Genomic DNA, 27367 nt, shown 5'->3' with positions numbered 1-27367 from the left:
CTATCAGAGGGACAGTACAGAGTCAGTGCTGCACTGTCGGAGGGGCAGTACTGAGGGAGTGCTGCACTGCCGGAAGGGAAGTACTGAGGGAATGCTGCATTGTCAGATGTGCCGCCTTTTTTTACACATTACATGTATAGTATTTAGTACGTGTGTTTAGAATATTTCTATATATTAGATGTACAGAATTTCCAGAAGATTTCTTTTAACAATTTTTAAATAAGCGAGTCCTAATTTAATTACATCTATTAATTTGACGTTTGTGGTAAAACAAACAGTCTGCAGATCAGTAAATGCTGATCAGGCTTGAAGGGGAAAATAAATCACAGGATACGTTGTAGAGAGACACAATACTGCGACACGTCTCAATGTCAAAATTGTCAGTTGCCATTTCCTTTTCTGTAAAACAAAGAATGTTAGTGATGGATCGAAGACCAGCTCCCCTCTGCAGGAGTGTGACACGCAGTTAATGTGGTGGCACCCACTTAATGCAGTGGCTCCATCAGCGACAACTCCCTCCGACGAGGTAACTAGAACCCTGATTGCCATTTTAGGCTGGAGCTGGTCACAGCCATGGACAACGGAACCGAAGGGGCCTGTGAAAGATAAGCCTTGAAGTATTTTTGTAGGCCCCGGAGCAGCAGAAGTTCCCTGGCCCAGGCCCACACAAATAATTCGGGACAACTCCCCCAGCCCCCACACCTGCCTTGGGCCCCTACCCGCCTAGGGACCCTCTGTGATCGCAAACCCCCTCTCCCCGCATCTTAACTAGTGGTGGCCACACCTCCCGTGTTCTCACTCCTGAACCTCCCGTGTCCTCATGCCTGATTACCATTTCACACTCCTGAACCTCCTGTGTTCTCACACCTGAATCTCCCATGTCCTCACTCTCACTCCTGAATCTCCCATGTTCTCACTCCTGAATCTCCCGCGCCTTCAGTCCTGAATTCCCCGTGCCCTCACTCTCACTCCTGAATCTCACGTGTCCTCACTCCTGAATCTCCCGTGTCCTCACTCCTGAATCTCCCGTGACCTCACCCCTGAATCTCCCGTGTCCTCACTCCTGAATCTCCCGTGTCCTCACTCCTGAATCTCCCGTATCCTCACTCCTGAATCTCCCATGTCCTCACTCCTGAATCACCCGTGTCCTCACTCCTGAATCTCCCGTGCCCTCACTCCTGAATCTCCCGTGTCCTCGCTCCAGAATCTCCTGTGTCCTCGCTCCTGAATCTCCCGTGTCCTCACTCCTGAATCTCCCGTATCCTCACTCCTGAATCTCCCGTGTCCTCACTCCTGAATCTCCTGTGTCCTCACTCCTGAATCTCCCGTGTCCTCACTCTCACTCCTGAATCTCCCATGTTCTCACTCCTGAATCTCCCGCGCCTTCAGTCCTGAATTTCCCGTGCCCTCACTCCTGATTCTCCCGTGTCCTCACTCCTAATTCTCCCGTGTCCTCACTCCTGATTCTCCCGTGTCCTCCCGATTCCGTGGACTCCCCCAGGAGGCCTGTTTGGCTCCCCGGAGCTTGCCTGTCACATTTAAATGAGGTCATGGCCTCAATATCGCGGGGAGGGCAGCGGGAAGTAGTGGATAGACTTCTTCACCGCTGGAAATGGGTGGTTGGCTAATGCGCTCCAAAAATAGGCCCCAATACTTCATTTTCTGCCATGTTAAACTTTCATACAAAACAAGAGGAGCTCCTGTTAGCAAAACTGTAGGTGGTGAACTCACGTTTAGAGAATACACTGTTTAAAATAGTCTGCAGCTCGTAAGCATTGATTTCCAGATCCTGAAAGAGAGGAGTGCAAAATGTGAAACATGAGATTAAGTCATTGGGCATCATGACAATAATATTCTGTAATACGTCTTACATGGAATTTACATCACAGAAATGGGCCATTTGACCCAACTGGTCCATGCCGGTATTTATGCTCCACACAAGCCTCCTCCCACCCTCTTCATCTCACCCCATCAACATATCAAGAAAAGACCCACCACCACCTTTTAGACATAAACATTATGAAGTAAAAAGGGAATGAACAAAACCGTTGAAGATGTTTCCAACTCCCAGTGTTCTCTCAGCAGGTCGCTCGAGCACCACACACAGGCCTGGATATTCCTGGGGGCTCCACTCCTGAGAGTGTAAGTGCGGAGGGAGTGGAGCCCACGCTTGCCATCGCCAAAGGCCACTGACACTGTCCCAGATTCCGCGCATTGGAATGATTTGCATAGCCGGGTCAAGTTGATCACACCTTCCAAGGTGGAGCAGCGATGTCTAATGGGTCAGTCCCACACCTGAACCTCCCGTGTTCTCACACCTGAATCTCCCATGTCCTCACTCTCACTCCTGAATCTCCCGTGTCCTCACTCCTGAAACTCCCATGTCTTCAGGCCTGAATTTCCCATGGCCTCACTCTCACTCCTGAATCTCCCGAGTCCTCACCCCTGAATTTCCCGTGTCCTCATTCCTGAATCTCCCACGTCCTCACTCCTGAATCTCCCAAGTCCTCACTCCTGAATCTCCCGTGACCGCACCCCTGAATCTCCCGTGTCCTCATTCCTGAATCTCCCGTGACCGCACCCCTGAATCTCCCGTGTCCTCATTCCTGAATCTCCCATGTACTCACTCCTGAATCTCCCGTGTCCTCACTCCTGAATCTCCCGTGACCGCACCCCTGAATCTCCCGTGTCCTCATTCCTGAATCTCCCGGGTCCTCACTCCTGAATCTCCCGGGTCCTCACTCCTGAATCTCCCGGGTCCTCACTCCTGAATATCCTGTGTCCTCACTCCTGAATATCTCGTGTCCTCACTCCTGAATCTCCCGTGCCCTCACTCCTGAAATCCCATGTCCTCACTCCTGAATCTCCCGGGTCCTCACTCCTGAATCTCCCGGGTCCTCACTCCTGAATCTCCCGTGCCCTCACTCCTGAAATCCCATGTCCTCACTCCTGAATCTCCCGTGTCCTCACTCCTGAATCTCCCGTGACCGCACACCTGAATCTCCCGTGTCCTCACTCCTGAATCTCCCGGGTCCTCACTCCTGAATCTCCCGGGTCCTCACTCCTGAATCTCCCGGGTCCTCACTCCTGAATCTCCCGGGTCCTCACTCCTGAATATCCTGTGTCCTCACTCCTGAATATCTCGTGTCCTCACTCCTGAATCTCCCGTGCCCTCACTCCTGAAATCCCATGTCCTCACTCCTGAATCTCCCGGGTCCTCACTCCTGAATCTCCCGGGTCCTCACGCCTGAATATCCTGTGTCCTCACTCCTGAATATCTCGTGTCCTCACTCCTGAATCTCCCGTGCCCTCACTCCTGAAATCCCATGTCCTCACTCCTGAATCTTCCGTGTCCTCATTCCTGAATCTCACGGGTCCTCCCTCCTCAATCCCCCGTGCCCTCACTCCTGAATCTCCCCTGACCGCACACCTGAATCTCCCATGTCCTCACCCCTGAATCTCCCGTGTCCTCACCCCTGAATCTCCCGTGTCTTCACTCCTGTATCTCCCGTGTCTTCACTCCTGTATCTCCCGTGTCTTCACTCCTGTATCTCCCGTGTCTTCACTCCTGTATCTCCCGTGCCTTCACTCCTGTATCTCCCGTGCCTTCACTCCTGTATCTCCCACGTCTTCACTCCTGTATCTCCCGTGTCATCACTCCTGAATCACCCGTGTCATCACTCTCATTCCTGAATATCCCGTGGCCTCACTCTCACTCCTGAATCTCCCGTGTCCTCACTCTCACTCCTGAAACTCCCGTGTCCTCACAGCTGAAACTCCCGTGATCTCACTCCTGAATCTCCCGCGTCCTCACTCCTGAATCTCCCGTGTCCTCACTCCTGAATCTCCCGTGCCCTCACACATGAATCTCCCGTGTCCTCACTCCTGAATCTCCCGTGTCCTCACTCCCGAATCTCCCGTGTCCTCACTCCTGAATCTCCCGTGTCCTCACTCCTGAAACTCCCATGTCCTCACTCCTGAATCTCCCGTGTCCTCACTCTCACTCCTGACCCACCCATGTCCTCACTCCTGAATCTTCCGTGTTCTCACTCCTCAATCACTCGTGTCCTCACTCATTCCTGCATCACCCATGTCTTTCACTCCTGAAACTCCCGTGTCTTCACTCCTGAAACTCCCTTGTCCTCACACCTGAATCTCCCGTGTCCTCACACCTGAATCTCCCATGTCCTCACTCCTGAATCACCCGGGTCCTCACTCCTCAATCCCCTGTGTCCTCACTTCTGTATCTCCCGTGCCCTCACACCTGAATATTCAGTGTCCTCATTCCTGAATATCCCGTGTTCGCTCACTTGAATCCCCCGTGTCTTCAATCACATTCCTGATTCTCCCGTGGCCTCACTACTGAATCTCCCGTGTCCTCACTCCTGAAACTCCCGTGTCCTCACTCCTGAACCTCCCGTGTTTTCACTCCTGAATCTCCCGTGTCCTCACTCCTGAATCTCCCGGATCCTCACTCCTGAATCTCCAGTGCCCTCAATTCTGAATCTCCCGTGTCCTCACTCCTGAATCTCCCGTGTCTTCACTTCTGTATCTCCCGTGCCCTCAAACCTGAATATTCAGTGACCTCATTCCTGAATATCCCGTGTTCGCTCTCTTGAATCCCCCGTGTCTTCAATCACATTCCTGAATCTCCCGTGGCTTCACTACTGAATCTCCTGTGTCCTCACTCCTGAATCTCCCGTGACCGCACCCCTGAATCTCCCATGTCCTCATTCCTGAATCTCCCATGTACTCACTCCTGAATCTCCCGTGTCCTCACTCCTGAATCTCCCGTGACCGCACACCTGAATCTCCCGTGTCCTCACTCTTGAATCTCCCGGGTCCTCACTCCTGAATCTCCCGGGTCCTCACTCCTGAATCTCCCATGTCTTCATGCCTGAATATCCTGTGTCCTCACTCCTGAATATCTCGTGTCCTCACTCCTGAATCTCCCGTGCCCTCACTCCTGAAATCCCATGTCCTCACTCCTGAATCTTCCGTGTCCTCATTCCTGAATCTAACGGGTCCTCCCTCCTCAATCCCCCGTGCCCTCACTCCTGAATCTCCCGTGACCGCACACCTGAATCTCCCATGTCCTCACCCCTGAATCTCCCGTGTCCTCACCCCGAATCTCCCGTGTCTTCACTCCTGTATCTCCCGTGTCTTCACTCCTGTATCTCCCGTGTCTTCACTCCTGTATCTCCCGTGCCTTCACTCCTGTATCTCCTGTGCCTTCACTCCTGTATCTCCCACGTATTCACTCCTGTATCTCCCGTGTCATCACTCTTGAATCACCCGTGCCATCACTCTCATTCCTGAATATCCCGTGGCCTCACTCTCACTCCCGTGTCCTCACTCCTGAATCTCCCGTGTCCTCACTCCTGAATCTCCCGTGTCCTCACTCCTGAATCTCCCGTGTCCTCACTCCTGAATCTCCCGTGTCCTCACTCCTGAATCTCCCGTGACCGCACCCCTGAATCTCCCGTGTCCTCATTCCTGAATCTCCCGGGTCCTCACTCCTGAATCTCCCGGGTCCTCACTCCTGAATCTCCCGGGTCCTCACTCCTGAATATCCTGTGTCCTCACTCCTGAATATCTCGTGTCCTCACTCCTGAATCTCCCGTGCCCTCACTCCTGAAATCCCATGTCCTCACTCCTGAATCTCCCGGGTCCTCACTCCTGAATCTCCCGGGTCCTCACTCCTGAATCTCCCGTGCCCTCACTCCTGAAATCCCATGTCCTCACTCCTGAATCTCCCGTGTCCTCACTCCTGAATCTCCCGTGACCGCACACCTGAATCTCCCGTGTCCTCACTCCTGAATCTCCCGGGTCCTCACTCCTGAATCTCCCGGGTCCTCACTCCTGAATCTCCCGGGTCCTCACTCCTGAATCTCCCGGGTCCTCACTCCTGAATATCCTGTGTCCTCACTCCTGAATATCTCGTGTCCTCACTCCTGAATCTCCCGTGCCCTCACTCCTGAAATCCCATGTCCTCACTCCTGAATCTCCCGGGTCCTCACTCCTGAATCTCCCGGGTCCTCACGCCTGAATATCCTGTGTCCTCACTCCTGAATATCTCGTGTCCTCACTCCTGAATCTCCCGTGCCCTCACTCCTGAAATCCCATGTCCTCACTCCTGAATCTTCCGTGTCCTCATTCCTGAATCTCACGGGTCCTCCCTCCTCAATCCCCCGTGCCCTCACTCCTGAATCTCCCCTGACCGCACACCTGAATCTCCCATGTCCTCACCCCTGAATCTCCCGTGTCCTCACCCCTGAATCTCCCGTGTCTTCACTCCTGTATCTCCCGTGTCTTCACTCCTGTATCTCCCGTGTCTTCACTCCTGTATCTCCCGTGTCTTCACTCCTGTATCTCCCGTGCCTTCACTCCTGTATCTCCCGTGCCTTCACTCCTGTATCTCCCACGTCTTCACTCCTGTATCTCCCGTGTCATCACTCCTGAATCACCCGTGTCATCACTCTCATTCCTGAATATCCCGTGGCCTCACTCTCACTCCTGAATCTCCCGTGTCCTCACTCTCACTCCTGAAACTCCCGTGTCCTCACAGCTGAAACTCCCGTGATCTCACTCCTGAATCTCCCGCGTCCTCACTCCTGAATCTCCCGTGTCCTCACTCCTGAATCTCCCGTGCCCTCACACATGAATCTCCCGTGTCCTCACTCCTGAATCTCCCGTGTCCTCACTCCCGAATCTCCCGTGTCCTCACTCCTGAATCTCCCGTGTCCTCACTCCTGAAACTCCCATGTCCTCACTCCTGAATCTCCCGTGTCCTCACTCTCACTCCTGACCCACCCATGTCCTCACTCCTGAATCTTCCGTGTTCTCACTCCTCAATCACTCGTGTCCTCACTCATTCCTGCATCACCCATGTCTTTCACTCCTGAAACTCCCGTGTCTTCACTCCTGAAACTCCCTTGTCCTCACACCTGAATCTCCCGTGTCCTCACACCTGAATCTCCCATGTCCTCACTCCTGAATCACCCGGGTCCTCACTCCTCAATCCCCTGTGTCCTCACTTCTGTATCTCCCGTGCCCTCACACCTGAATATTCAGTGTCCTCATTCCTGAATATCCCGTGTTCGCTCACTTGAATCCCCCGTGTCTTCAATCACATTCCTGATTCTCCCGTGGCCTCACTACTGAATCTCCCGTGTCCTCACTCCTGAAACTCCCGTGTCCTCACTCCTGAACCTCCCGTGTTTTCACTCCTGAATCTCCCGTGTCCTCACTCCTGAATCTCCCGGATCCTCACTCCTGAATCTCCAGTGCCCTCAATTCTGAATCTCCCGTGTCCTCACTCCTGAATCTCCCGTGTCTTCACTTCTGTATCTCCCGTGCCCTCAAACCTGAATATTCAGTGACCTCATTCCTGAATATCCCGTGTTCGCTCTCTTGAATCCCCCGTGTCTTCAATCACATTCCTGAATCTCCCGTGGCTTCACTACTGAATCTCCTGTGTCCTCACTCCTGAATCTCCCGTGACCGCACCCCTGAATCTCCCATGTCCTCATTCCTGAATCTCCCATGTACTCACTCCTGAATCTCCCGTGTCCTCACTCCTGAATCTCCCGTGACCGCACACCTGAATCTCCCGTGTCCTCACTCTTGAATCTCCCGGGTCCTCACTCCTGAATCTCCCGGGTCCTCACTCCTGAATCTCCCATGTCTTCATGCCTGAATATCCTGTGTCCTCACTCCTGAATATCTCGTGTCCTCACTCCTGAATCTCCCGTGCCCTCACTCCTGAAATCCCATGTCCTCACTCCTGAATCTTCCGTGTCCTCATTCCTGAATCTAACGGGTCCTCCCTCCTCAATCCCCCGTGCCCTCACTCCTGAATCTCCCGTGACCGCACACCTGAATCTCCCATGTCCTCACCCCTGAATCTCCCGTGTCCTCACCCCGAATCTCCCGTGTCTTCACTCCTGTATCTCCCGTGTCTTCACTCCTGTATCTCCCGTGTCTTCACTCCTGTATCTCCCGTGCCTTCACTCCTGTATCTCCTGTGCCTTCACTCCTGTATCTCCCACGTATTCACTCCTGTATCTCCCGTGTCATCACTCTTGAATCACCCGTGCCATCACTCTCATTCCTGAATATCCCGTGGCCTCACTCTCACTCCCGTGTCCTCACTCCTGAATCTCCCGTGTCCTCACTCCTGAATCTCCCGTGTCCTCACTCCTGAATCTCCCGTGTCCTCACTCCTGAATCTCCCGTGTCCTCACACATGAATCTCCCGTGTCCTCACACATGAATCTCCCGTGTCCTCACACATGAATCTCCCGTGTCCTCACTCCCGAATCTCCCGTGTCCTCACTCCTGAATCTCCCGTGTCCTCGCTCCTGAAATTCCCGTGTCATCACTCCTGAATCTCCCGTGTCCTCACTCTCACTCCTGACAAACCCATGTCCTCACTCCTGAATCTTCCGTGTTCTCACTCCTCAATCACTCGTGTCCTGACTCATTCCTGCATCACCCATGTCTTTCACTCCTGAAACTCCCGTGTCTTCACTCCTGAAACTCCCTTGTCCTCACACCTGAATCTCCCGTGGCCTCACACCTGAATCTCCCATGTCCTCACTCCTGAATCACCCGGGTCCTCACTCCTCAATCCCGTGTCCTCAATTCTGTATCTCCCGTGCCCTCACACCTGAATATTCAGTGTCCTCATTCCTGAATATCCCGTGTTCGCGCACTTGAATCCCCCGTGTCTTCAATCACATTCCTGCTTCTCCCGTGGCCTCACTACTGAATCTCCCGTGTCCTCACTCCTGAAACTCCCGTGTCCTCACTCCTGAACCTCCCGTGTTTTCACTCCTGAATCTCCCGTGTCCTCACTCCTGAATCTCCCGGATCCTCACTCCTGAATCTCCAGTGTCCTCAATCCTGAATCTCCCGTGTCCTCACTCCTGAGACTCCCGTGTCCTCACTCCTGAAACTCTCGTGTCCTCACTCCTGAAACTCCCGTGTCTTCGCTCCTGAAACTCCCGTGTCCTCGCTCCTGAAACTCCCTTGTCCTCACTCCTGAAACTCCCGTGTCCTCACTCCTGAATCTCCCTGGTCCTCATTCCTGAATCTCCCGGGTCCTCACTCCTGAATCTCCAATGTCCTCACTCCTGAATCTCCAGTGTCCTCACTCCTGAATCTCCAGTTTCCTCACTCCTGAATTGCCAGTGTCCAAATACCTGAATCACCAGTGTCCAAACTCCTGAATCTCCCGTGTATTCACTCCTGTATCTCCCATGTCTTCACTCCTGAATATTTTGTGTCCTCGCTCTCGAAATTCCCGTGTCCTCGCTCCCGAAATTCCCGTGTGCTCGCTCCTGAATTTCCCGTGTCCTCACCCCTGAATCTCCCGTGTCCTCGCCCCTGAATCTCCCGTGTCCTCGCTCCTGAATCTCCCATGTCCTCGCTCCTGAAACTCCCGTGTCCTCGCTCCTGAATCTCCCATGTCCTCGCCCCTGAATCTCCCGTGTCCTCGCCCCTGAATCTCCCGTGTCCTCGCCCCTGAATCTCCCGTGTCCTCGCCCCTGAATCTCCCGTGTCCTCGCCCCTGAATCTCCCGTGTCCTCGCCCCTGAATCTCCCGTGTCCTCGCTCCCGAATCTCCCGTCTCCTCGCTCCTGAATCTCCAGTGTCCTCACTCCTGAATATACCGTGTTCGCTCTCTTGAATCCCCCGTGTATTCAATCACATTCCTGATTCTCCCGTGTCCTCACTCCTGAATCTCCTGCGTTTTCAGTCCCGACCCTCCCGTGTCCTCATTCCTGAAACTCCCGTGTCCTCACCCCTGAATCTCCCGTGTCCTCACTCCTGACCCTCCCGTGTCCTCACTCCTGAAACTCCCGTGTCCTCACTCCTGAAACTCCCGTGTCCTCACTCCAGAAACTCCCGTGTCCTCACTCCTGAAACTCCCGTGTCCTCACTCCTGAAACTCCCGTGTCCTCACTCCTGAATCTCCCGCGTCCTCACTCTTGAATCTGACGCGTCCTCACTCCTGAATATCCCGCGTCCTCACTCCTGAATCTCCCGCGTCCTCACTCCTGAATCTCCCGCGTCCTCACTCCTGAATCTCCCGCGGCCTCACTACTGAATCTCCCGCGTCCTCACTCCTGAATCTCCCTCGTCCTCCCTCCTGAATCTCCCGCGTCCTCACTCCTGAATCTACAGTGTCCAAACACCTGAATCTCCAGTGTCCAAACACCTGAATCTCCAGTGTCCTCACTCCTGAATCTCCAGTGTCCTCACTCCTGAATCTCCAGTGTCCTCACTCCTGAATCTCCAGTGTCCTCACTCCTGAATCTCCAGTGTCCTCACTCCTAAATCTCCAGTGTCCTCAATCCTGAATCTCCCGTGTCCTCGCTCCTGAATCTCCCGTGTCCTGGCTCCTGAAACTCCCGTGTCCTCGCTCCTGAAACTCCCGTGTTCTCACTCCTCAATGACCCATGTCCTCATTCCTGAAACTCCCGTGTCCTCACTCCTGAAACTCCCGTGTCCTCACTCCTGAAACTCCCGTGTCCTCACTCCTGAAACTCCCGTGTCCTCACTCCTGAAACTCCCGTGTCCGCACTCCTGAAACTCCCGTGTCCTCACTCCTGAAACTCCCGTGTCCTCACTCCTGAAACTCCCGTGTCCTCACTCCTGAAACTCCCGTGTCCGCACTCCTGAAACTCCCGTGTCCTCACTCCTGAAACTCCCGTTTCCTCACTCCTGAAACTCCCGTTTCCTCACTCCTGAAACTCCCGTTTCCTCACTCCTGAATCTCCCGTGCCTTCACTCCTGTATCTCCCGTGCCTTCACTCCTGTATCTCCCACGTCTTCACTCCTGTATCTCCCGTGTCATCACTCCTGAATCACCCGTGTCATCACTCTCATTCCTGAATATCCCGTGGCCTCACTCTCACTCCTGAATCTCCCGTGTCCTCACTCTCACTCCTGAAACTCCCGTGTCCTCACAGCTGAAACTCCCGTGATCTCACTCCTGAATCTCCCGCGTCCTCACTCCTGAATCTCCCGTGTCCTCACTCCTGAATCTCCCGTGCCCTCACACATGAATCTCCCGTGTCCTCACTCCTGAATCTCCCGTGTCCTCACTCCCGAATCTCCCGTGTCCTCACTCCTGAATCTCCCGTGTCCTCACTCCTGAAACTCCCATGTCCTCACTCCTGAATCTCCCGTGTCCTCACTCTCACTCCTGACCCACCCATGTCCTCACTCCTGAATCTTCCGTGTTCTCACTCCTCAATCACTCGTGTCCTCACTCATTCCTGCATCACCCATGTCTTTCACTCCTGAAACTCCCTTGTCCTCACACCTGAATCTCCCGTGTCCTCACACCTGAATCTCCCATGTCCTCACTCCTGAATCACCCGGGTCCTCACTCCTCAATCCCCTGTGTCCTCACTTCTGTATCTCCCGTGCCCTCACACCTGAATATTCAGTGTCCTCATTCCTGAATATCCCGTGTTCGCTCACTTGAATCCCCCGTGTCTTCAATCACATTCCTGATTCTCCCGTGGCCTCACTACTGAATCTCCCGTGTCCTCACTCCTGAAACTCCCGTGTCCTCACTCCTGAACCTCCCGTGTTTTCACTCCTGAATCTCCCGTGTCCTCACTCCTGAATCTCCCGGATCCTCACTCCTGAATCTCCAGTGCCCTCAATTCTGAATCTCCCGTGTCCTCACTCCTGAATCTCCCGTGTCTTCACTTCTGTATCTCCCGTGCCCTCAAACCTGAATATTCAGTGACCTCATTCCTGAATATCCCGTGTTCGCTCTCTTGAATCCCCCGTGTCTTCAATCACATTCCTGAATCTCCCGTGGCTTCACTACTGAATCTCCTGTGTCCTCACTCCTGAATCTCCCGTGACCGCACCCCTGAATCTCCCATGTCCTCATTCCTGAATCTCCCATGTACTCACTCCTGAATCTCCCGTGTCCTCACTCCTGAATCTCCCGTGACCGCACACCTGAATCTCCCGGGTCCTCACTCCTGAATCTCCCGGGTCCTCACTCCTGAATCTCCCATGTCTTCATGCCTGAATATCCTGTGTCCTCACTCCTGAATATCTCGTGTCCTCACTCCTGAATCTCCCGTGCCCTCACTCCTGAAATCCCATGTCCTCACTCCTGAATCTTCCGTGTCCTCATTCCTGAATCTAACGGGTCCTCCCTCCTCAATCCCCCGTGCCCTCACTCCTGAATCTCCCGTGACCGCACACCTGAATCTCCCATGTCCTCACCCCTGAATCTCCCGTGTCCTCACCCCGAATCTCCCGTGTCTTCACTCCTGTATCTCCCGTGTCTTCACTCCTGTATCTCCCGTGTCTTCACTCCTGTATCTCCCGTGCCTTCACTCCTGTATCTCCTGTGCCTTCACTCCTGTATCTCCCACGTATTCACTCCTGTATCTCCCGTGTCATCACTCTTGAATCACCCGTGCCATCACTCTCATTCCTGAATATCCCGTGGCCTCACTCTCACTCCCGTGTCCTCACTCCTGAATCTCCCGTGTCCTCACTCCTGAATCTCCCGTGTCCTCACTCCTGAATCTCCCGTGTCCTCACTCCTGAATCTCCCATGTCCTCACACATGAATCTCCCGTGTCCTCACACATGAATCTCCCGTGTCCTCACACATGAATCTCCCGTGTCCTCACTCCCGAATCTCCCGTGTCCTCACTCCTGAATCTCCCGTGTCCTCGCTCCTGAAATTCCCGTGTCATCACTCCTGAATCTCCCGTGTCCTCACTCTCACTCCTGACAAACCCATGTCCTCACTCCTGAATCTTCCGTGTTCTCACTCCTCAATCACTCGTGTCCTGACTCATTCCTGCATCACCCATGTCTTTCACTCCTGAAACTCCCGTGTCTTCACTCCTGAAACTCCCTTGTCCTCACACCTGAATCTCCCGTGGCCTCACACCTGAATCTCCCATGTCCTCACTCCTGAATCACCCGGGTCCTCACTCCTATATCCCGTGTCCTCAATTCTGTATCACCCGTGCCCTCACACCTGAATATTCAGTGTCCTCATTCCTGAATATCCCGTGTTCGCGCACTTGAATCCCCCGTGTCTTCAATCACATTCCTGCTTCTCCCGTGGCCTCACTACTGAATCTCCCGTGTCCTCACTCCTGAAACTCCCGTGTCCTCACTCCTGAACCTCCCGTGTTTTCACTCCTGAATCTCCCGTGTCCTCACTCCTGAATCTCCCGGATCCTCACTCCTGAATCTCCAGTGTCCTCAATCCTGAATCTCCCGTGTCCTCACTCCTGAGACTCCCGTGTCCTCACTCCTGAAACTCTCGTGTCCTCACTCCTGAAACTCCCGTGTCTTCGCTCCTGAAACTCCCGTGTCCTCGCTCCTGAAACTCCCTTGTCCTCACTCCTGAAACTCCCGTGTCCTCACTCCTGAAACTCCCGTGTCCTCACTCCTGAATCTCCCGGGTCCTCACACCTGAATCTCCGGTGTCCTCACTCCTGAATCTCCCGGGTCCTCACTCCTGAATCTCCCATTTCCTCACTCCTGTATGTCCCATGTCCTCACTCCTGAATCTCCCGCGTCCTCACTCCTGACCCTCCCGCGTCCTCACTCCTGAATCTCCCGCGTCCTCACTTCTGAATCTCCCGCGTCCTCACTCCTGAATCTCCCGCGTCCTCCCTCCTGAATCTCCCGTGTCCTCACTCCTGAATCTCCCGTGTCCTCACTCCTGAATCTCCCGTGTCCTCACTCCTGAAACTCCCAGGTCCTCACTCCTGAATCTCCCGGGTCCTCACTCCTGAATCTCCCGGGTCCTCACTCCTGAATCTCCCGTGTCCTCACTCCTGAAGCTCCCGGGTCCTCACTCCTGAAGCTCCCGGGTCCTCACTCCTGAATCTACCGGGTCCTCACTCCTGAAACTCCCGTGTACTCACTCTGGAAACTCCCGGGTCCTCAATCCTGAATCTCCCGGGTCCTCACTCCTGAATCTCCCGTGTCCTCACTCCTGAATCTCCCTGGTCCTCATTCCTGAATCTCCCGGGTCCTCACTCCTGAATCTCCAATGTCCTCACTCCTGAATCTCCAGTGTCCTCACTCCTGAATCTCCAGTTTCCTCACTCCTGAATTGCCAGTGTCCAAATACCTGAATCACCAGTGTCCAAACTCCTGAATCTCCCGTGTATTCACTCCTGTATCTCCCATGTCTTCACTCCTGAATATTTTGTGTCCTCGCTCTCGAAATTCCCGTGTCCTCGCTCCCGAAATTCCCGTGTGCTCGCTCCTGAATTTCCCGTGTCCTCACCCCTGAATCTCCCGTGTCCTCGCCCCTGAATCTCCCGTGTCCTCGCTCCTGAATCTCCCGTGTCCTCGCTCCTGAATCTCCCGTGTCCTCGCTCCTGAAACTCCCGTGTCCTCGCTCCTGAATCTCCCATGTCCTCGCCCCTGAATCTCCCGTGTCCTCGCCCCTGAATCTCCCGTGTCCTCGCCCCTGAATCTCCCGTGTCCTCGCCCCTGAATCTCCCGTGTCCTCGCCCCTGAATCTCCCGTGTCCTCGCCCCTGAATCTCCCGTGTCCTCGCTCCCGAATCTCCCGTCTCCTCGCTCCTGAATCTCCAGTGTCCTCACTCCTGAATATACCGTGTTCGCTCTCTTGAATCCCCCGTGTATTCAATCACATTCCTGATTCTCCCGTGTCCTCACTCCTGAATCTCCTGCGTTTTCAGTCCCGACCCTCCCGTGTCCTCACTCCTGAAACTCCCGTGTCCTCACCCCTGAATCTCCCGTGTCCTCACTCCTGACCCTCCCGTGTCCTCACTCCTGAAACTCCCGTGTCCTCACTCCAGAAACTCCCGTGTCCTCACTCCTGAAACTCCCGTGTCCTCACTCCTGAAACTCCCGTGTCCTCACTCCTGAATCTCCCGCGTCCTCACTCTTGAATCTGACGCGTCCTCACTCCTGAATATCCCGCGTCCTCACTCCTGAATCTCCCGCGTCCTCACTCCTGAATCTCCCGCGTCCTCACTCCTGAATCTCCCGCGGCCTCACTACTGAATCTCCCGCGTCCTCACTCCTGAATCTCCCTCGTCCTCCCTCCTGAATCTCCCGCGTCCTCACTCCTGAATCTACAGTGTCCAAACACCTGAATCTCCAGTGTCCAAACACCTGAATCTCCAGTGTCCTCACTCCTGAATCTCCAGTGTCCTCACTCCTGAATCTCCAGTGTCCTCACTCCTGAATCTCCAGTGTCCTCACTCCTGAATCTCCCGGGTCCTCACTCCTGAATCTCCCATGTCTTCATGCCTGAATATCCTGTGTCCTCACTCCTGAATATCTCGTGTCCTCACTCCTGAATCTCCCGTGCCCTCACTCCTGAAATCCCATGTCCTCACTCCTGAATCTTCCGTGTCCTCATTCCTGAATCTAACGGGTCCTCCCTCCTCAATCCCCCGTGCCCTCACTCCTGAATCTCCCGTGACCGCACACCTGAATCTCCCATGTCCTCACCCCTGAATCTCCCGTGTCCTCACCCCGAATCTCCCGTGTCTTCACTCCTGTATCTCCCGTGTCTTCACTCCTGTATCTCCCGTGTCTTCACTCCTGTATCTCCCGTGCCTTCACTCCTGTATCTCCTGTGCCTTCACTCCTGTATCTCCCACGTATTCACTCCTGTATCTCCCGTGTCATCACTCTTGAATCACCCGTGCCATCACTCTCATTCCTGAATATCCCGTGGCCTCACTCTCACTCCCGTGTCCTCACTCCTGAATCTCCCGTGTCCTCACTCCTGAATCTCCCGTGTCCTCACTCCTGAATCTCCCGTGTCCTCACTCCTGAATCTCCCATGTCCTCACACATGAATCTCCCGTGTCCTCACACATGAATCTCCCGTGTCCTCACACATGAATCTCCCGTGTCCTCACTCCCGAATCTCCCGTGTCCTCACTCCTGAATCTCCCGTGTCCTCGCTCCTGAAATTCCCGTGTCATCACTCCTGAATCTCCCGTGTCCTCACTCTCACTCCTGACAAACCCATGTCCTCACTCCTGAATCTTCCGTGTTCTCACTCCTCAATCACTCGTGTCCTGACTCATTCCTGCATCACCCATGTCTTTCACTCCTGAAACTCCCGTGTCTTCACTCCTGAAACTCCCTTGTCCTCACACCTGAATCTCCCGTGGCCTCACACCTGAATCTCCCATGTCCTCACTCCTGAATCACCCGGGTCCTCACTCCTATATCCCGTGTCCTCAATTCTGTATCACCCGTGCCCTCACACCTGAATATTCAGTGTCCTCATTCCTGAATATCCCGTGTTCGCGCACTTGAATCCCCCGTGTCTTCAATCACATTCCTGCTTCTCCCGTGGCCTCACTACTGAATCTCCCGTGTCCTCACTCCTGAAACTCCCGTGTCCTCACTCCTGAACCTCCCGTGTTTTCACTCCTGAATCTCCCGTGTCCTCACTCCTGAATCTCCCGGATCCTCACTCCTGAATCTCCAGTGTCCTCAATCCTGAATCTCCCGTGTCCTCACTCCTGAGACTCCCGTGTCCTCACTCCTGAAACTCTCGTGTCCTCACTCCTGAAACTCCCGTGTCTTCGCTCCTGAAACTCCCGTGTCCTCGCTCCTGAAACTCCCTTGTCCTCACTCCTGAAACTCCCGTGTCCTCACTCCTGAAACTCCCGTGTCCTCACTCCTGAATCTCCCGGGTCCTCACACCTGAATCTCCGGTGTCCTCACTCCTGAATCTCCCGGGTCCTCACTCCTGAATCTCCCATTTCCTCACTCCTGTATGTCCCATGTCCTCACTCCTGAATCTCCCGCGTCCTCACTCCTGACCCTCCCGCGTCCTCACTCCTGAATCTCCCGCGTCCTCACTTCTGAATCTCCCGCGTCCTCACTCCTGAATCTCCCGCGTCCTCCCTCCTGAATCTCCCGTGTCCTCACTCCTGAATCTCCCGTGTCCTCACTCCTGAATCTCCCGTGTCCTCACTCCTGAAACTCCCAGGTCCTCACTCCTGAATCTCCCGGGTCCTCACTCCTGAATCTCCCGGGTCCTCACTCCTGAATCTCCCGTGTCCTCACTCCTGAAGCTCCCGGGTCCTCACTCCTGAAGCTCCCGGGTCCTCACTCCTGAATCTACCGGGTCCTCACTCCTGAAACTCCCGTGTACTCACTCTGGAAACTCCCGGGTCCTCAATCCTGAATCTCCCGGGTCCTCACTCCTGAATCTCCCGTGTCCTCACTCCTAAATCTCCCTGGTCCTCATTCCTGAATCTCCCGGGTCCTCACTCCTGAATCTCCAATGTCCTCACTCCTGAATCTCCAGTGTCCTCACTCCTGAATCTCCAGTTTCCTCACTCCTGAATTGCCAGTGTCCAAATACCTGAATCACCAGTGTCCAAACTCCTGAATCTCCCGTGTATTCACTCCTGTATCTCCCATGTCTTCACTCCTGAATATTTTGTGTCCTCGCTCTCGAAATTCCCGTGTCCTCGCTCCCGAAATTCCCGTGTGCTCGCTCCTGAATTTCCCGTGTCCTCACCCCTGAATCTCCCGTGTCCTCGCCCCTGAATCTCCCGTGTCCTCGCTCCTGAATCTCCCGTGTCCTCGCTCCTGAATCTCCCGTGTCCTCGCTCCTGAAACTCCCGTGTCCTCGCTCCTGAATCTCCCATGTCCTCGCCCCTGAATCTCCCGTGTCCTCGCCCCTGAATCTCCCGTGTCCTCGCCCCTGAATCTCCCGTGTCCTCGCCCCTGAATCTCCCGTGTCCTCGCCCCTGAATCTCCCGTGTCCTCGCCCCTGAATCTCCCGTGTCCTCGCTCCCGAATCTCCCGTCTCCTCGCTCCTGAATCTCCAGTGTCCTCACTCCTGAATATACCGTGTTCGCTCTCTTGAATCCCCCGTGTATTCAATCACATTCCTGATTCTCCCGTGTCCACACTCCTGAATCTCCTGCGTTTTCAGTCCCGACCCTCCCGTGTCCTCACTCCTGAAACTCCCGTGTCCTCACCCCTGAATCTCCCGTGTCCTCACTCCTGACCCTCCCGTGTCCTCACTCCTGAAACTCCCGTGTCCTCACTCCTGAATCTCCCGCGTCCTCACTCTTGAATCTGACGCGTCCTCACTCCTGAATATCCCGCGTCCTCACTCCTGAATCTCCCGCGTCCTCACTCCTGAATCTCCCGCGTCCTCACTCCTGAATCTCCCGCGGCCTCACTACTGAATCTCCCGCGTCCTCACTCCTGAATCTCCCTCGTCCTCCCTCCTGAATCTCCCGCGTCCTCACTCCTGAATCTACAGTGTCCAAACACCTGAATCTCCAGTGTCCAAACACCTGAATCTCCAGTGTCCTCACTCCTGAATCTCCAGTGTCCTCACTCCTGAATCTCCAGTGTCCTCACTCCTGAATCTCCAGTGTCCTCACTCCTGAATCTCCAGTGTCCTCACTCCTAAATCTCCAGTGTCCTCAATCCTGAATCTCCCGTGTCCTCGCTCCTGAATCTCCCGTGTCCTGGCTCCTGAAACTCCCGTGTCCTCGCTCCTGAAACTCCCGCGATCTCGCTCCTGAAACTACCGCGACCTCGCTCCTGAATTTCCTGTGTCCTCGCTCCTGAAACTCCCGCGTCCTCGCTCCTGAATCCTCCGCGTCCTCGCTCCTGAATCTCCCGTGTCTTCACTGCTGTATCTCCCGTGTCCTCACTCCTGTATCTCCCGTGCCCACACTCCTGAATCTCCCGTGTCCTCACTCTCATTCCTGAAAATCCCGTGGCCTCACTCACACTCCTGACACACCCATGTCCTCAGTCCTGAATCGCCCATGTTCTCACTCCTGTACCTCCCGTGTCCTCACTCTCACTCCTGTACCTCCCGTGTCCTCTCTCTCACTCCAGAATCTCCCGTGTCCTCACAGCTGAAACTCCTGTGATCTCACTCCTGAAACTCCCCTGATCTCACTCCTGAAACTCCCGGGATCTCGATCCTGAAACTCCCGTGATCTCGCTCCTGAATCTCCCGTGTCCTCATCCCTGAAATTCACGTGTCCTCACTCCAAAATCTCCCGTGTCCTCCCTCCTGAATCTCCCGTGTCCACGCTCCTCAAACTCCCGTGTCCTCGCTCCTGAATATCCCGTGTCCTGGCTCCTGAATATCCCGTGTCCTGGCTTCTGAATCTCCCGTCTCCTCGCTCCAGAATCTCCCGTGTCTTCCCTCCTGAATCTCCCGTGTCCTCGCTCCTGAATCACCCGTGTCCTCGCTCCTGAATCTCCCGTGTCCTCGCTCCTGAATCTCCCGTGTCCTCGCTCCTGAAACTCCCGTGTCCTCGCTCCTGAATCTCCCGTGTCCTCGCTCCTGAATCTCCCGTGTCCTCGCTCCTGAAACTCCCGTGTCCTCGCTCCTGAATCACCTGTATCCTCACTCACATTATTGAATCTCCCGCGTCCTCGCTCCTGAATCTCCCGCGTCCTCGCTCCTGAATCTCCCGCGTCCTCGCTCCTGAATCTCCCGCGTCCTCGCTCCTGAATCTCCCGCGTCCTCGCTCCTGAATCTCCCGCGTCCTCGCTCCTGAATCTCCCGCGTCCTCGCTCCTGAATCTCCCGCGTCCTCGCTCCTGAATCTCCCGCGTCCTCGCTCCTGAATCTCCCGCGTCCTCGCTCCTGAATCTCCCGCGTCCTCGCTCCTGAATCTCCCGCGTCCTCGCTCCTGAATCTCCCGCGTCCTCGCTCCTGAATCTCCCGCGTTCTCGCTCCTGAATCTCCAGCGTCCTCGCTCCTGAATCTCCAGCGTCCTCGCTCCTGAATCACCTGTATCCTCACTCACATTCCTGAATCTCCCGTGCCTTCGCTCCTGAATCTCCCGCGTCCTCGCTCCTGAATCTCCCGCGTCCTCGCTCCTGAATCTCCCGTGTCCTCGTTCCTGAATCTCCCGCGTCCTCGCTCCTGAATCTCCCGCGTCCTCGCTCCTGAATCTCCCGGGTCCTCGCTCCTGAATCTCCCGTGTCCTCGCTCCTGAATTTCCCGTGATCTCACTCCTGAAACTCCAGTGATCTCGCTCCTGTATCTCCCGTGTCCTCACTCCTGAATCTCCCGTGTCCTCACTCTCATTCCTGAATCTCCCGTGGCCTCACTCACACTCCTGACACACCCATGTCCTCAGTCCTGAATCGCCCATGTTCTCACTCCTGTACCTCCCGTGTCCTCACTCTCACTCCTGTACCTCCCGTGTCCTCTCTCTCACTCCTGAATCTCCCGTGTACTAACAGCTGAAACTCCTGTGATCTCACTCCTGAAACTCCCGTGATCTCACTCCTGAAACTCCCGTGATCTCAATCCTGAAACTCCCGTGATATTACTCCTGAATCTCCCATGTCCTCACCCCTGAAACTCACGTGTCCTCGCTCCAGAATCTCCCGTGTCCTCCCTCCTGAATGTCCCGTGTCCTCGCTCCTGAAACTCCCGTGTCCTCGCTCCCGAATATCCCGTGTCCTCGCTCCTGAATATCCAGTGTCCTCGCTCCTGAATCTCCCGTGTCCTCGCTCCTGAATCACCTGTATCCTCACTCACATTCCTGAATCTCCCGCGTCCTCGCTCCTGAATCTCCCGCGTCCTCGCTCCTGAATCTCCCGCGTCCTCGCTCCTGAATCTCCCGCGTCCTCGCTCCTGAATCTCCCGCGTCCTCGCTCCTGAATCTCCCGCGTCCTCGCTCCTGAATCTCCCGCGTCCTCGCTCCTGAATCTCCCGCGTCCTCGCTCCTGATTCCTCCGCGTCCTCGCTCCTGAATCTCCCGCGTCCTCGCTCCTGAATCTCCCGCGTCCTCGCCCCTGAATCTCCAGTCTCCTCGCTCCCGAATCTCCCATGACCTCGCACCCAAATCTCCCGTCTCCTCACTCCCGAATCTCCCAAATCTCCCGTGTTCTCACTCTCACTCCTGAATCTCCCGCGTCCTCGCTGCTGAATCTCCCGCGTCCTCGCTGCAGAATCTCCCGCGTCCTCGCTCCCGAATCTCCCGCGTCCTCGCTCCCGAATCTCCCGCGTCCTCGCTCCCGAATCTCCCGCGTCCTCGCTCCCGAATCTCCCGCGTCCTCGCTCCCGAATCTCCCGCGTCCTCGCTCCCGACTCTCCCGCGTCCTCGCTCCCGAATCTCCCGCGTCCTCGCTCCTGAATCTCCCGCGTCCTCGCTCCTGAATCTCCCGCGTCCTCGCTCCTGAATCTCCCGCGTCTTCGCTCCTGAATCTCCCGCGTCTTCGCTCCTGAATCTCCCGCGTCTTCGCTCCTGAATCTCCCGCGTCCTCGCTCCTGAATCTCCCGCGTCCTCGCTCCTGAATCTCCCGCGTCCTCGCTCCTGAATCTCCCGCGTCCTCGCTCCTGAATCTCCCGCGTCTTCGCTCCTGAATCTCCCGCGTCTTCGCTCCTGAATCTCCCGCGTCTTCGCTCCTGAATCTCCAGTGTCCTCGCTCCTGATACTCCTGTGTCCTCGCCGCTGAATCTCCCGTGTCCTCGCTCCTGAATCTCCCGTGTCCTCGCTCCTGAAACTGCCGTGTCTTCGCTCCCGAATCCTCCGTGTCCTCGCTCCTGAATCTCCCGTGTCCTCGCTCCCGAATCTCCCTTGTCCTCGCTCCCGAATCTCCCGTGTCCTCGCTGCTGAATCTCCCATGTCCTCGCTCCTGAATCTCCCGTGTCCTCGCTCCTGAATCTCCCGTGTCCTCGCTCCTGAATCTCCCGCGTCCTCGCTCCTGAATCTCCCGTGTCCTCGATCCTGAATCCTCCGTGTCCTCGCTCCTGAATCTCCAGCGTCCTCACACCTGAATCTCCCGCGTCCTCGCTCCTGAATCTTCCGCGTCCTCGCTCCTGAATCTCCCGCGTCCTCATTCCTGAATCTCCCGCGTCCTCGCTCCTGAATCTCCCGCGTCCTCGCTCCTGAATCTCCCGCGTCCTCGCTCCTGAATCTCCCGTCTCCTCACTCCCGAATCTCCCGTGTCCTCGCTCCCGAATCTCCCGTGTCCTGACTCTCACTCCTGAATCTCCCGTGTCCTCGCTCCTGAATCTCCTGCGTCCTCGGTCCTGATTCTCCCGCGTCCTCACTCCTGAATCTCCCGTGCCTTCACTCCTGTATCTCCCGTGTCCTCACTGCTGAATCTCCCGTGCCCTCACTCCTGAATCTCCCGTGCCCTCACTCCTGTATCTCCCGCATCTTCACTCCTGTATCTCCCGTGTCTTCATATTGTATCTCCCGCGTCTTCACTCCTGTATCTCCCGTGGCTTCACCCCTGTATCTCCCACATCTTCACTCCTGTATCTCCCGTGTCTTCACTCCTGTATCTCCAATGTCCTCACTCCTGAATCTCCCAGGTCCTCACTCCTCAATCTCCAGTATCCAAACGTCTGTATCTCCCGTGTCTTCACTCCTGAATCTCCCGTGTCTTCACTCCTGTATCTCCCGTGTCTTCACTCCTGTATCTCCCGTGTCCTCACTCCTGTATCTCCCGTGTCCTCACTCCTGAATCTCCCGTGTCCTCACTCTCATTCCTGAATCTCCCGTGGCCTCACTCACACTCCTGACACAGCCGTGTCCTCACTCCTGAATCGCCCATGTTCTCACTCCAGTACCTCCCGTGTCCTCACTCTCACTCCTGCACCTCCCGTGTCCTCACTCTCACTCCTGAATCTCCCGTGTCCTCACAGCTGAAACTCCCGTGATCTCAATTCTGAAACTCCCGTGATCTCACTCCTGAATCTCCCGTGTCCTCACCCCTGAAACTCACGTGTCCTCCCTCCAGAATCTCCCGTGTCCTCCCTCCTGAATCTCCCGTGTCCTCGATCCTAAATCTCCCGTCTCCTCGCTCCAGAATCTCCCGTGTCCTCCCGCCTGAATCTCCCGTGACCTCGCTCCTGAATCTCCTGTGTCCTCGCTCCTGAAACTCCTGTGTCCTCACTCCTGAATCTCCCGTGTCCTCACTCCTGAATCTCCCATGTCCTCACTCCTGAAACTCCCGTGTCCTCGCTCCTGAATCACCTGTATCCTCACTCACATTACTGAATCTCCCGTGTCCTCGCTCCTGAATCTCGCGCGTCCTCGCTCCTGAATCTCCCGCGTCCTCGCTCCTGAATCTCCCACAGCCTCGCTCCTGAACCTCCCGCGTCGTCGCTCCTGAATCTCCCGTGTCCTCGCTCCTGAATCTCCAGCGTCCTCGCTCCTGAATCTCCAGCGTCCTCGCTCCTGAATCTCCAGCGTCCTCGCTCCTGAATCTCCCTTGTCCTCGCTCCTGAGTCACCTGTATCCTCACTCACATTCCTGAATCTCCCGCGTCCTCGCTCCTGAATCTCCCGCGTCCTCGCTCCAGAATCTCCCGCGTCCTCGCTCCTGAATCTCCCACGTCCTCGCTCCTGAATCTCCCGCGTCCTCGCTCCTGAATCTCCCGCGTCCTCGCTCCTGAATCTCCCGCGTCCTCGCTCCTGAATCTCCCGCGTCCTCGCTCCTGAATCTCCCGCGTCCTCGCTCCTGAATCTCCCGCGTCCTCGCTCCTGAATCTCCCGCGTCCTCGCTCCTGAATCTCCCGCGTCCTCGCTCCTGAATCTCCCGCGTCCTCGCTCCTGAATCTCCCGCGTCCTCGCTCCTGAATCTCCCGCGTTCTCGCTCCTGAATCTCCAGCGTCCTCGCTCCTGAATCTCCAGCGTCCTCGCTCCTGAATCACCTGTATCCTCACTCACATTCCTGAATCTCCCGTGCCTTCGCTCCTGAATCTCCCGCGTCCTCGCTCCTGAATCTCCCGCGTCCTCGCTCCTGAATCTCCCGTGTCCTCGTTCCTGAATCTCCCGCGTCCTCGCTCCTGAATCTCCCGCGTCCTCGCTCCTGAATCTCCCGGGTCCTCGCTCCTGAATCTCCCGTGTCCTCGCTCCTGAATTTCCCGTGATCTCACTCCTGAAACTCCAGTGATCTTGCTCCTGTATCTCCCGTGTCCTCACTCCTGAATCTCCCGTGTCCTCACTCTCATTCCTGAATCTCCCGTGGCCTCACTCACACTCCTGACACACCCATGTCCTCAGTCCTGAATCGCCCATGTTCTCACTCCTGTACCTCCCGTGTCCTCACTCTCACTCCTGTACCTCCCGTGTCCTCTCTCTCACTCCTGAATCTCCCGTGTACTAACAGCTGAAACTCCTGTGATCTCACTCCTGAAACTCCCGTGATCTCACTCCTGAAACTCCCGTGATCTCAATCCTGAAACTCCCGTGATATTACTCCTGAATCTCCCATGTCCTCACCCCTGAAACTCACGTGTCCTCGCTCCAGAATCTCCCGTGTCCTCCCTCCTGAATGTCCCGTGTCCTCGCTCCTGAAACTCCCGTGTCCTCGCTCCCGAATATCCCGTGTCCTCGCTCCTGAATATCCAGTGTCCTCGCTCCTGAATCTCCCGTGTCCTCGCTCCTGAATCACCTGTATCCTCACTCACATTCCTGAATCTCCCGCGTCCTCGCTCCTGAATCTCCCGCGTCCTCGCTCCTGAATCTCCCGCGTCCTCGCTCCTGAATCTCCCGCGTCCTCGCTCCTGAAACTCCCGCGTCCTCGCTCCTGAATCTCCCGCGTCCTCGCTCCTGAATCTCCCGCGTCCTCGCTCCTGATTCCTCCGCGTCCTCGCTCCTGAATCTCCCGCGTCCTCGCTCCTGAATCTCCCGCGTCCTCGCCCCTGAATCTCCAGTCTCCTCGCTCCCGAATCTCCCGTGTCCTCGCTCCCGAATCTCCCATGACCTCGCACCCGAATCTCCCGTCTCCTCACTCCCGAATCTCCCAAATCTCCCGTGTTCTCACTCTCACTCCTGAATCTCCCGCGTCCTCGCTGCTGAATCTCCCGCGTCCTCGCTGCTGAATCTCCCGCGTCCTCGCTCCCGAATCTCCCGCGTCCTCGCTCCCGAATCTCCCGCGTCCTCGCTCCCGAATCTCCCGCGTCCTCGCTCCCGAATCTCCCACGTCCTCGCTCCCGAATCTCCTGCGTCCTCGCTCCTGACTCTCCCGCGTCCTCGCTCCCGAATCTCCCGCGTCCTCGCTCCTGAATCTCCCGCGTCCTCGCTCCTGAATCTCCCGCGTCCTCGCTCCTGAATCTCCCGCGTCTTCGCTCCTGAATCTCCCGCGTCCTCGCTCCTGAATCTCCCGCGTCCTCGCTCCTGAATCTCCCGCGTCCTCGCTCCTGAATCTCCCGCGTCCTCGCTCCTGAATCTCCCGCGTCCTCGCTCCTGAATCTCCCGCGTCCTCGCTCCTGAATCTCCCGCGTCTTCGCTCCTGAATCTCCCGCGTCTTCGCTCCTGAATCTCCCGCGTCTTCGCTCCTGAATCTCCAGTGTCCTCGCTCCTGATACTCCTGTGTCCTCGCCGCTGAATCTCCCGTGTCCTCGCTCCTGAATCTCCCGTGTCCTCGCTCCTGAAACTGCCGTGTCTTCGCTCCCGAATCCTCCGTGTCCTCGCTCCTGAATCTCCTGTGTCCTCGCTCCCGAATCTCCCGTGTCCTCGCTCCCGAATCTCCCGTGTCCTCACTCCAGTGTCCTCGCTCCTGAATCTCCCGTGTCCTCGCTGCTGAATCTCCCATGTCCTCGCTCCTGAATCTCCCGTGTCCTCGCTCCTGAATCTCCCGCGTCCTCGCTCCTGAATCTCCCGCGTCCTCGCTCCTGAATCTCCCGTGTCCTCGATCCTGAATCCTCCGTGTCCTCGCTCCTGAATCTCCCGCGTCCTCGCACCTGAATCTCCCGCGTCCTCGCTCCTGAATCTTCCGCGTCCTCGCTCCTGAATCTCCCGCGTCCTCATTCCTGAATCTCCCGCGTCCTCGCTCCTGAATCTCCCGCGTCCTCGCTCCTGAATCTCCCGCGTCCTCACTCCTGAATCTCCCGTCTCCTCACTCCCGAATCTCCCGTGTCCTCGCTCCCGAATCTCCCGTGTCCTGACTCTCACTCCTGAATCTCCCGTGTCCTCGCTCCTGAATCTCCTGCGTCCTCGGTCCTGCTTCTCCCGCGTCCTCACTCCTGAATCTCCCGTGCCTTCACTCCTGTATCTCCCGTGTCCTCACTGCTGAATCTCCCGTGCCCTCACTCCTGAATCTCCCGTGCCCTCACTCCTGTATCTCCCGTGGCTTCACCCCTGTATCTCCCACATCTTCACTCCTGTATCTCCCGTGTCTTCACTCCTGTATCTCCAATGTCCTCACTCCTGAATCTCCCAGGTCCTCACTCCTCAATCTCCAGTATCCAAACGTCTGTATCTCCCATGTCTTCACTCCTGAATCTCCCGTGTCTTCACTCCTGTATCTCCCGTGTCTTCACTCCTGTATCTCCCGTGTCCTCACTCCTGTATCTCCCGTGTCCTCACTCCTGAATCTCCCGTGTCCTCACTCTCATTCCTGAATCTCCCGTGGCCTCACTCACACTCCTGACACAGCCGTGTCCTCACTCCTGAATCGCCCATGTTCTCACTCCAGTACCTCCCGTGTCCTCACTCTCACTCCTGCACCTCCCGTGTCCTCACTCTCACTCCTGAATCTCCCGTGTCCTCACAGCTGAAACTCCCGTGATCTCAATTCTGAAACTCCCGTGATCTCACTCCTGAATCTCCCGTGTCCTCACCCCTGAAACTCACGTGTCCTCCCTCCAGAATCTCCCGTGTCCTCCCTCCTGAATCTCCCGTGTCCTCGATCCTAAATCTCCCGTCTCCTCGCTCCAGAATCTCCCGTGTCCTCCCGCCTGAATCTCCCGTGACCTCGCTCCTGAATCTCCTGTGTCCTCGCTCCTGAAACTCCTGTGTCCTCACTCCTGAATCTCCCATGTCCTCACTCCTGAATCTCCCATGTCCTCACTCCTGAAACTCCCGTGTCCTCGCTCCTGAATCACCTGTATCCTCACTCACATTACTGAATCTCCCGTGTCCTCGCTCCTGAATCTCGCGCGTCCTCGCTCCTGAATCTCCCGCGTCCTCGCTCCTGAATCTCCCGCAGCCTCGCTCCTGAACCTCCCGCGTCGTCGCTCCTGAATCTCCCGTGTCCTCGCTCCTGAATCTCCAGCGTCCTCGCTCCTGAATCTCCAGCGTCCTCGCTCCTGAATCTCCAGCGTCCTCGCTCCTGAATCTCCCTTGTCCTCGCTCCTGAGTCACCTGTATCCTCACTCACATTCCTGAATCTCCCGCGTCCTCGCTCCTGAATCTCCCGCGTCCTCGCTCCAGAATCTCCCGCGTCCTCGCTCCTGAATCTCCCGCGTCCCCGCTCCTGAATCTCCCGCGACCTCGCTCCTGAAACTCCCGCGTCCTCGCTCCTGAATCTCCCGCGTCCTCGCTCCTGAATCTCCCGCGTCCTCGCTCATGAATCTCCCGCGTCCTCGCTCCTGAATCTCCCGCGTC

General features: G+C 56.1%; 1 protein-coding gene across 1 annotated transcript in view; it reads right to left on the bottom strand.

Annotated features, from left to right (window-relative positions):
* The window catches only part of capn9 (calpain 9), a 536943-nt gene that overhangs the window by 266674 nt on the left and 242902 nt on the right, over positions 1 to 27367 (bottom strand). Inside the window, exons 14-15 of the mRNA XM_085996768.1 lie at positions 1732 to 1789; positions 335 to 399 (exon numbers count right to left, since the gene is read on the bottom strand). Coding sequence (XP_085852894.1) covers positions 335 to 399; positions 1732 to 1789 — 123 coding nt within the window. The remainder of the gene's footprint in view (positions 1 to 334; positions 400 to 1731; positions 1790 to 27367) is intronic.

This window comes from Somniosus microcephalus, chromosome 9, assembly GCF_052327205.1.
Source record: "Somniosus microcephalus isolate GS21.2 chromosome 9, FLI_Smic_1.0, whole genome shotgun sequence".
In the NCBI taxonomy this organism is placed as follows: domain Eukaryota; kingdom Metazoa; phylum Chordata; class Chondrichthyes; order Squaliformes; family Somniosidae; genus Somniosus; species Somniosus microcephalus.
Note: the sequence above shows the minus strand (reverse complement) of the source record. Positions and strands in the feature narration are given on the sequence as shown.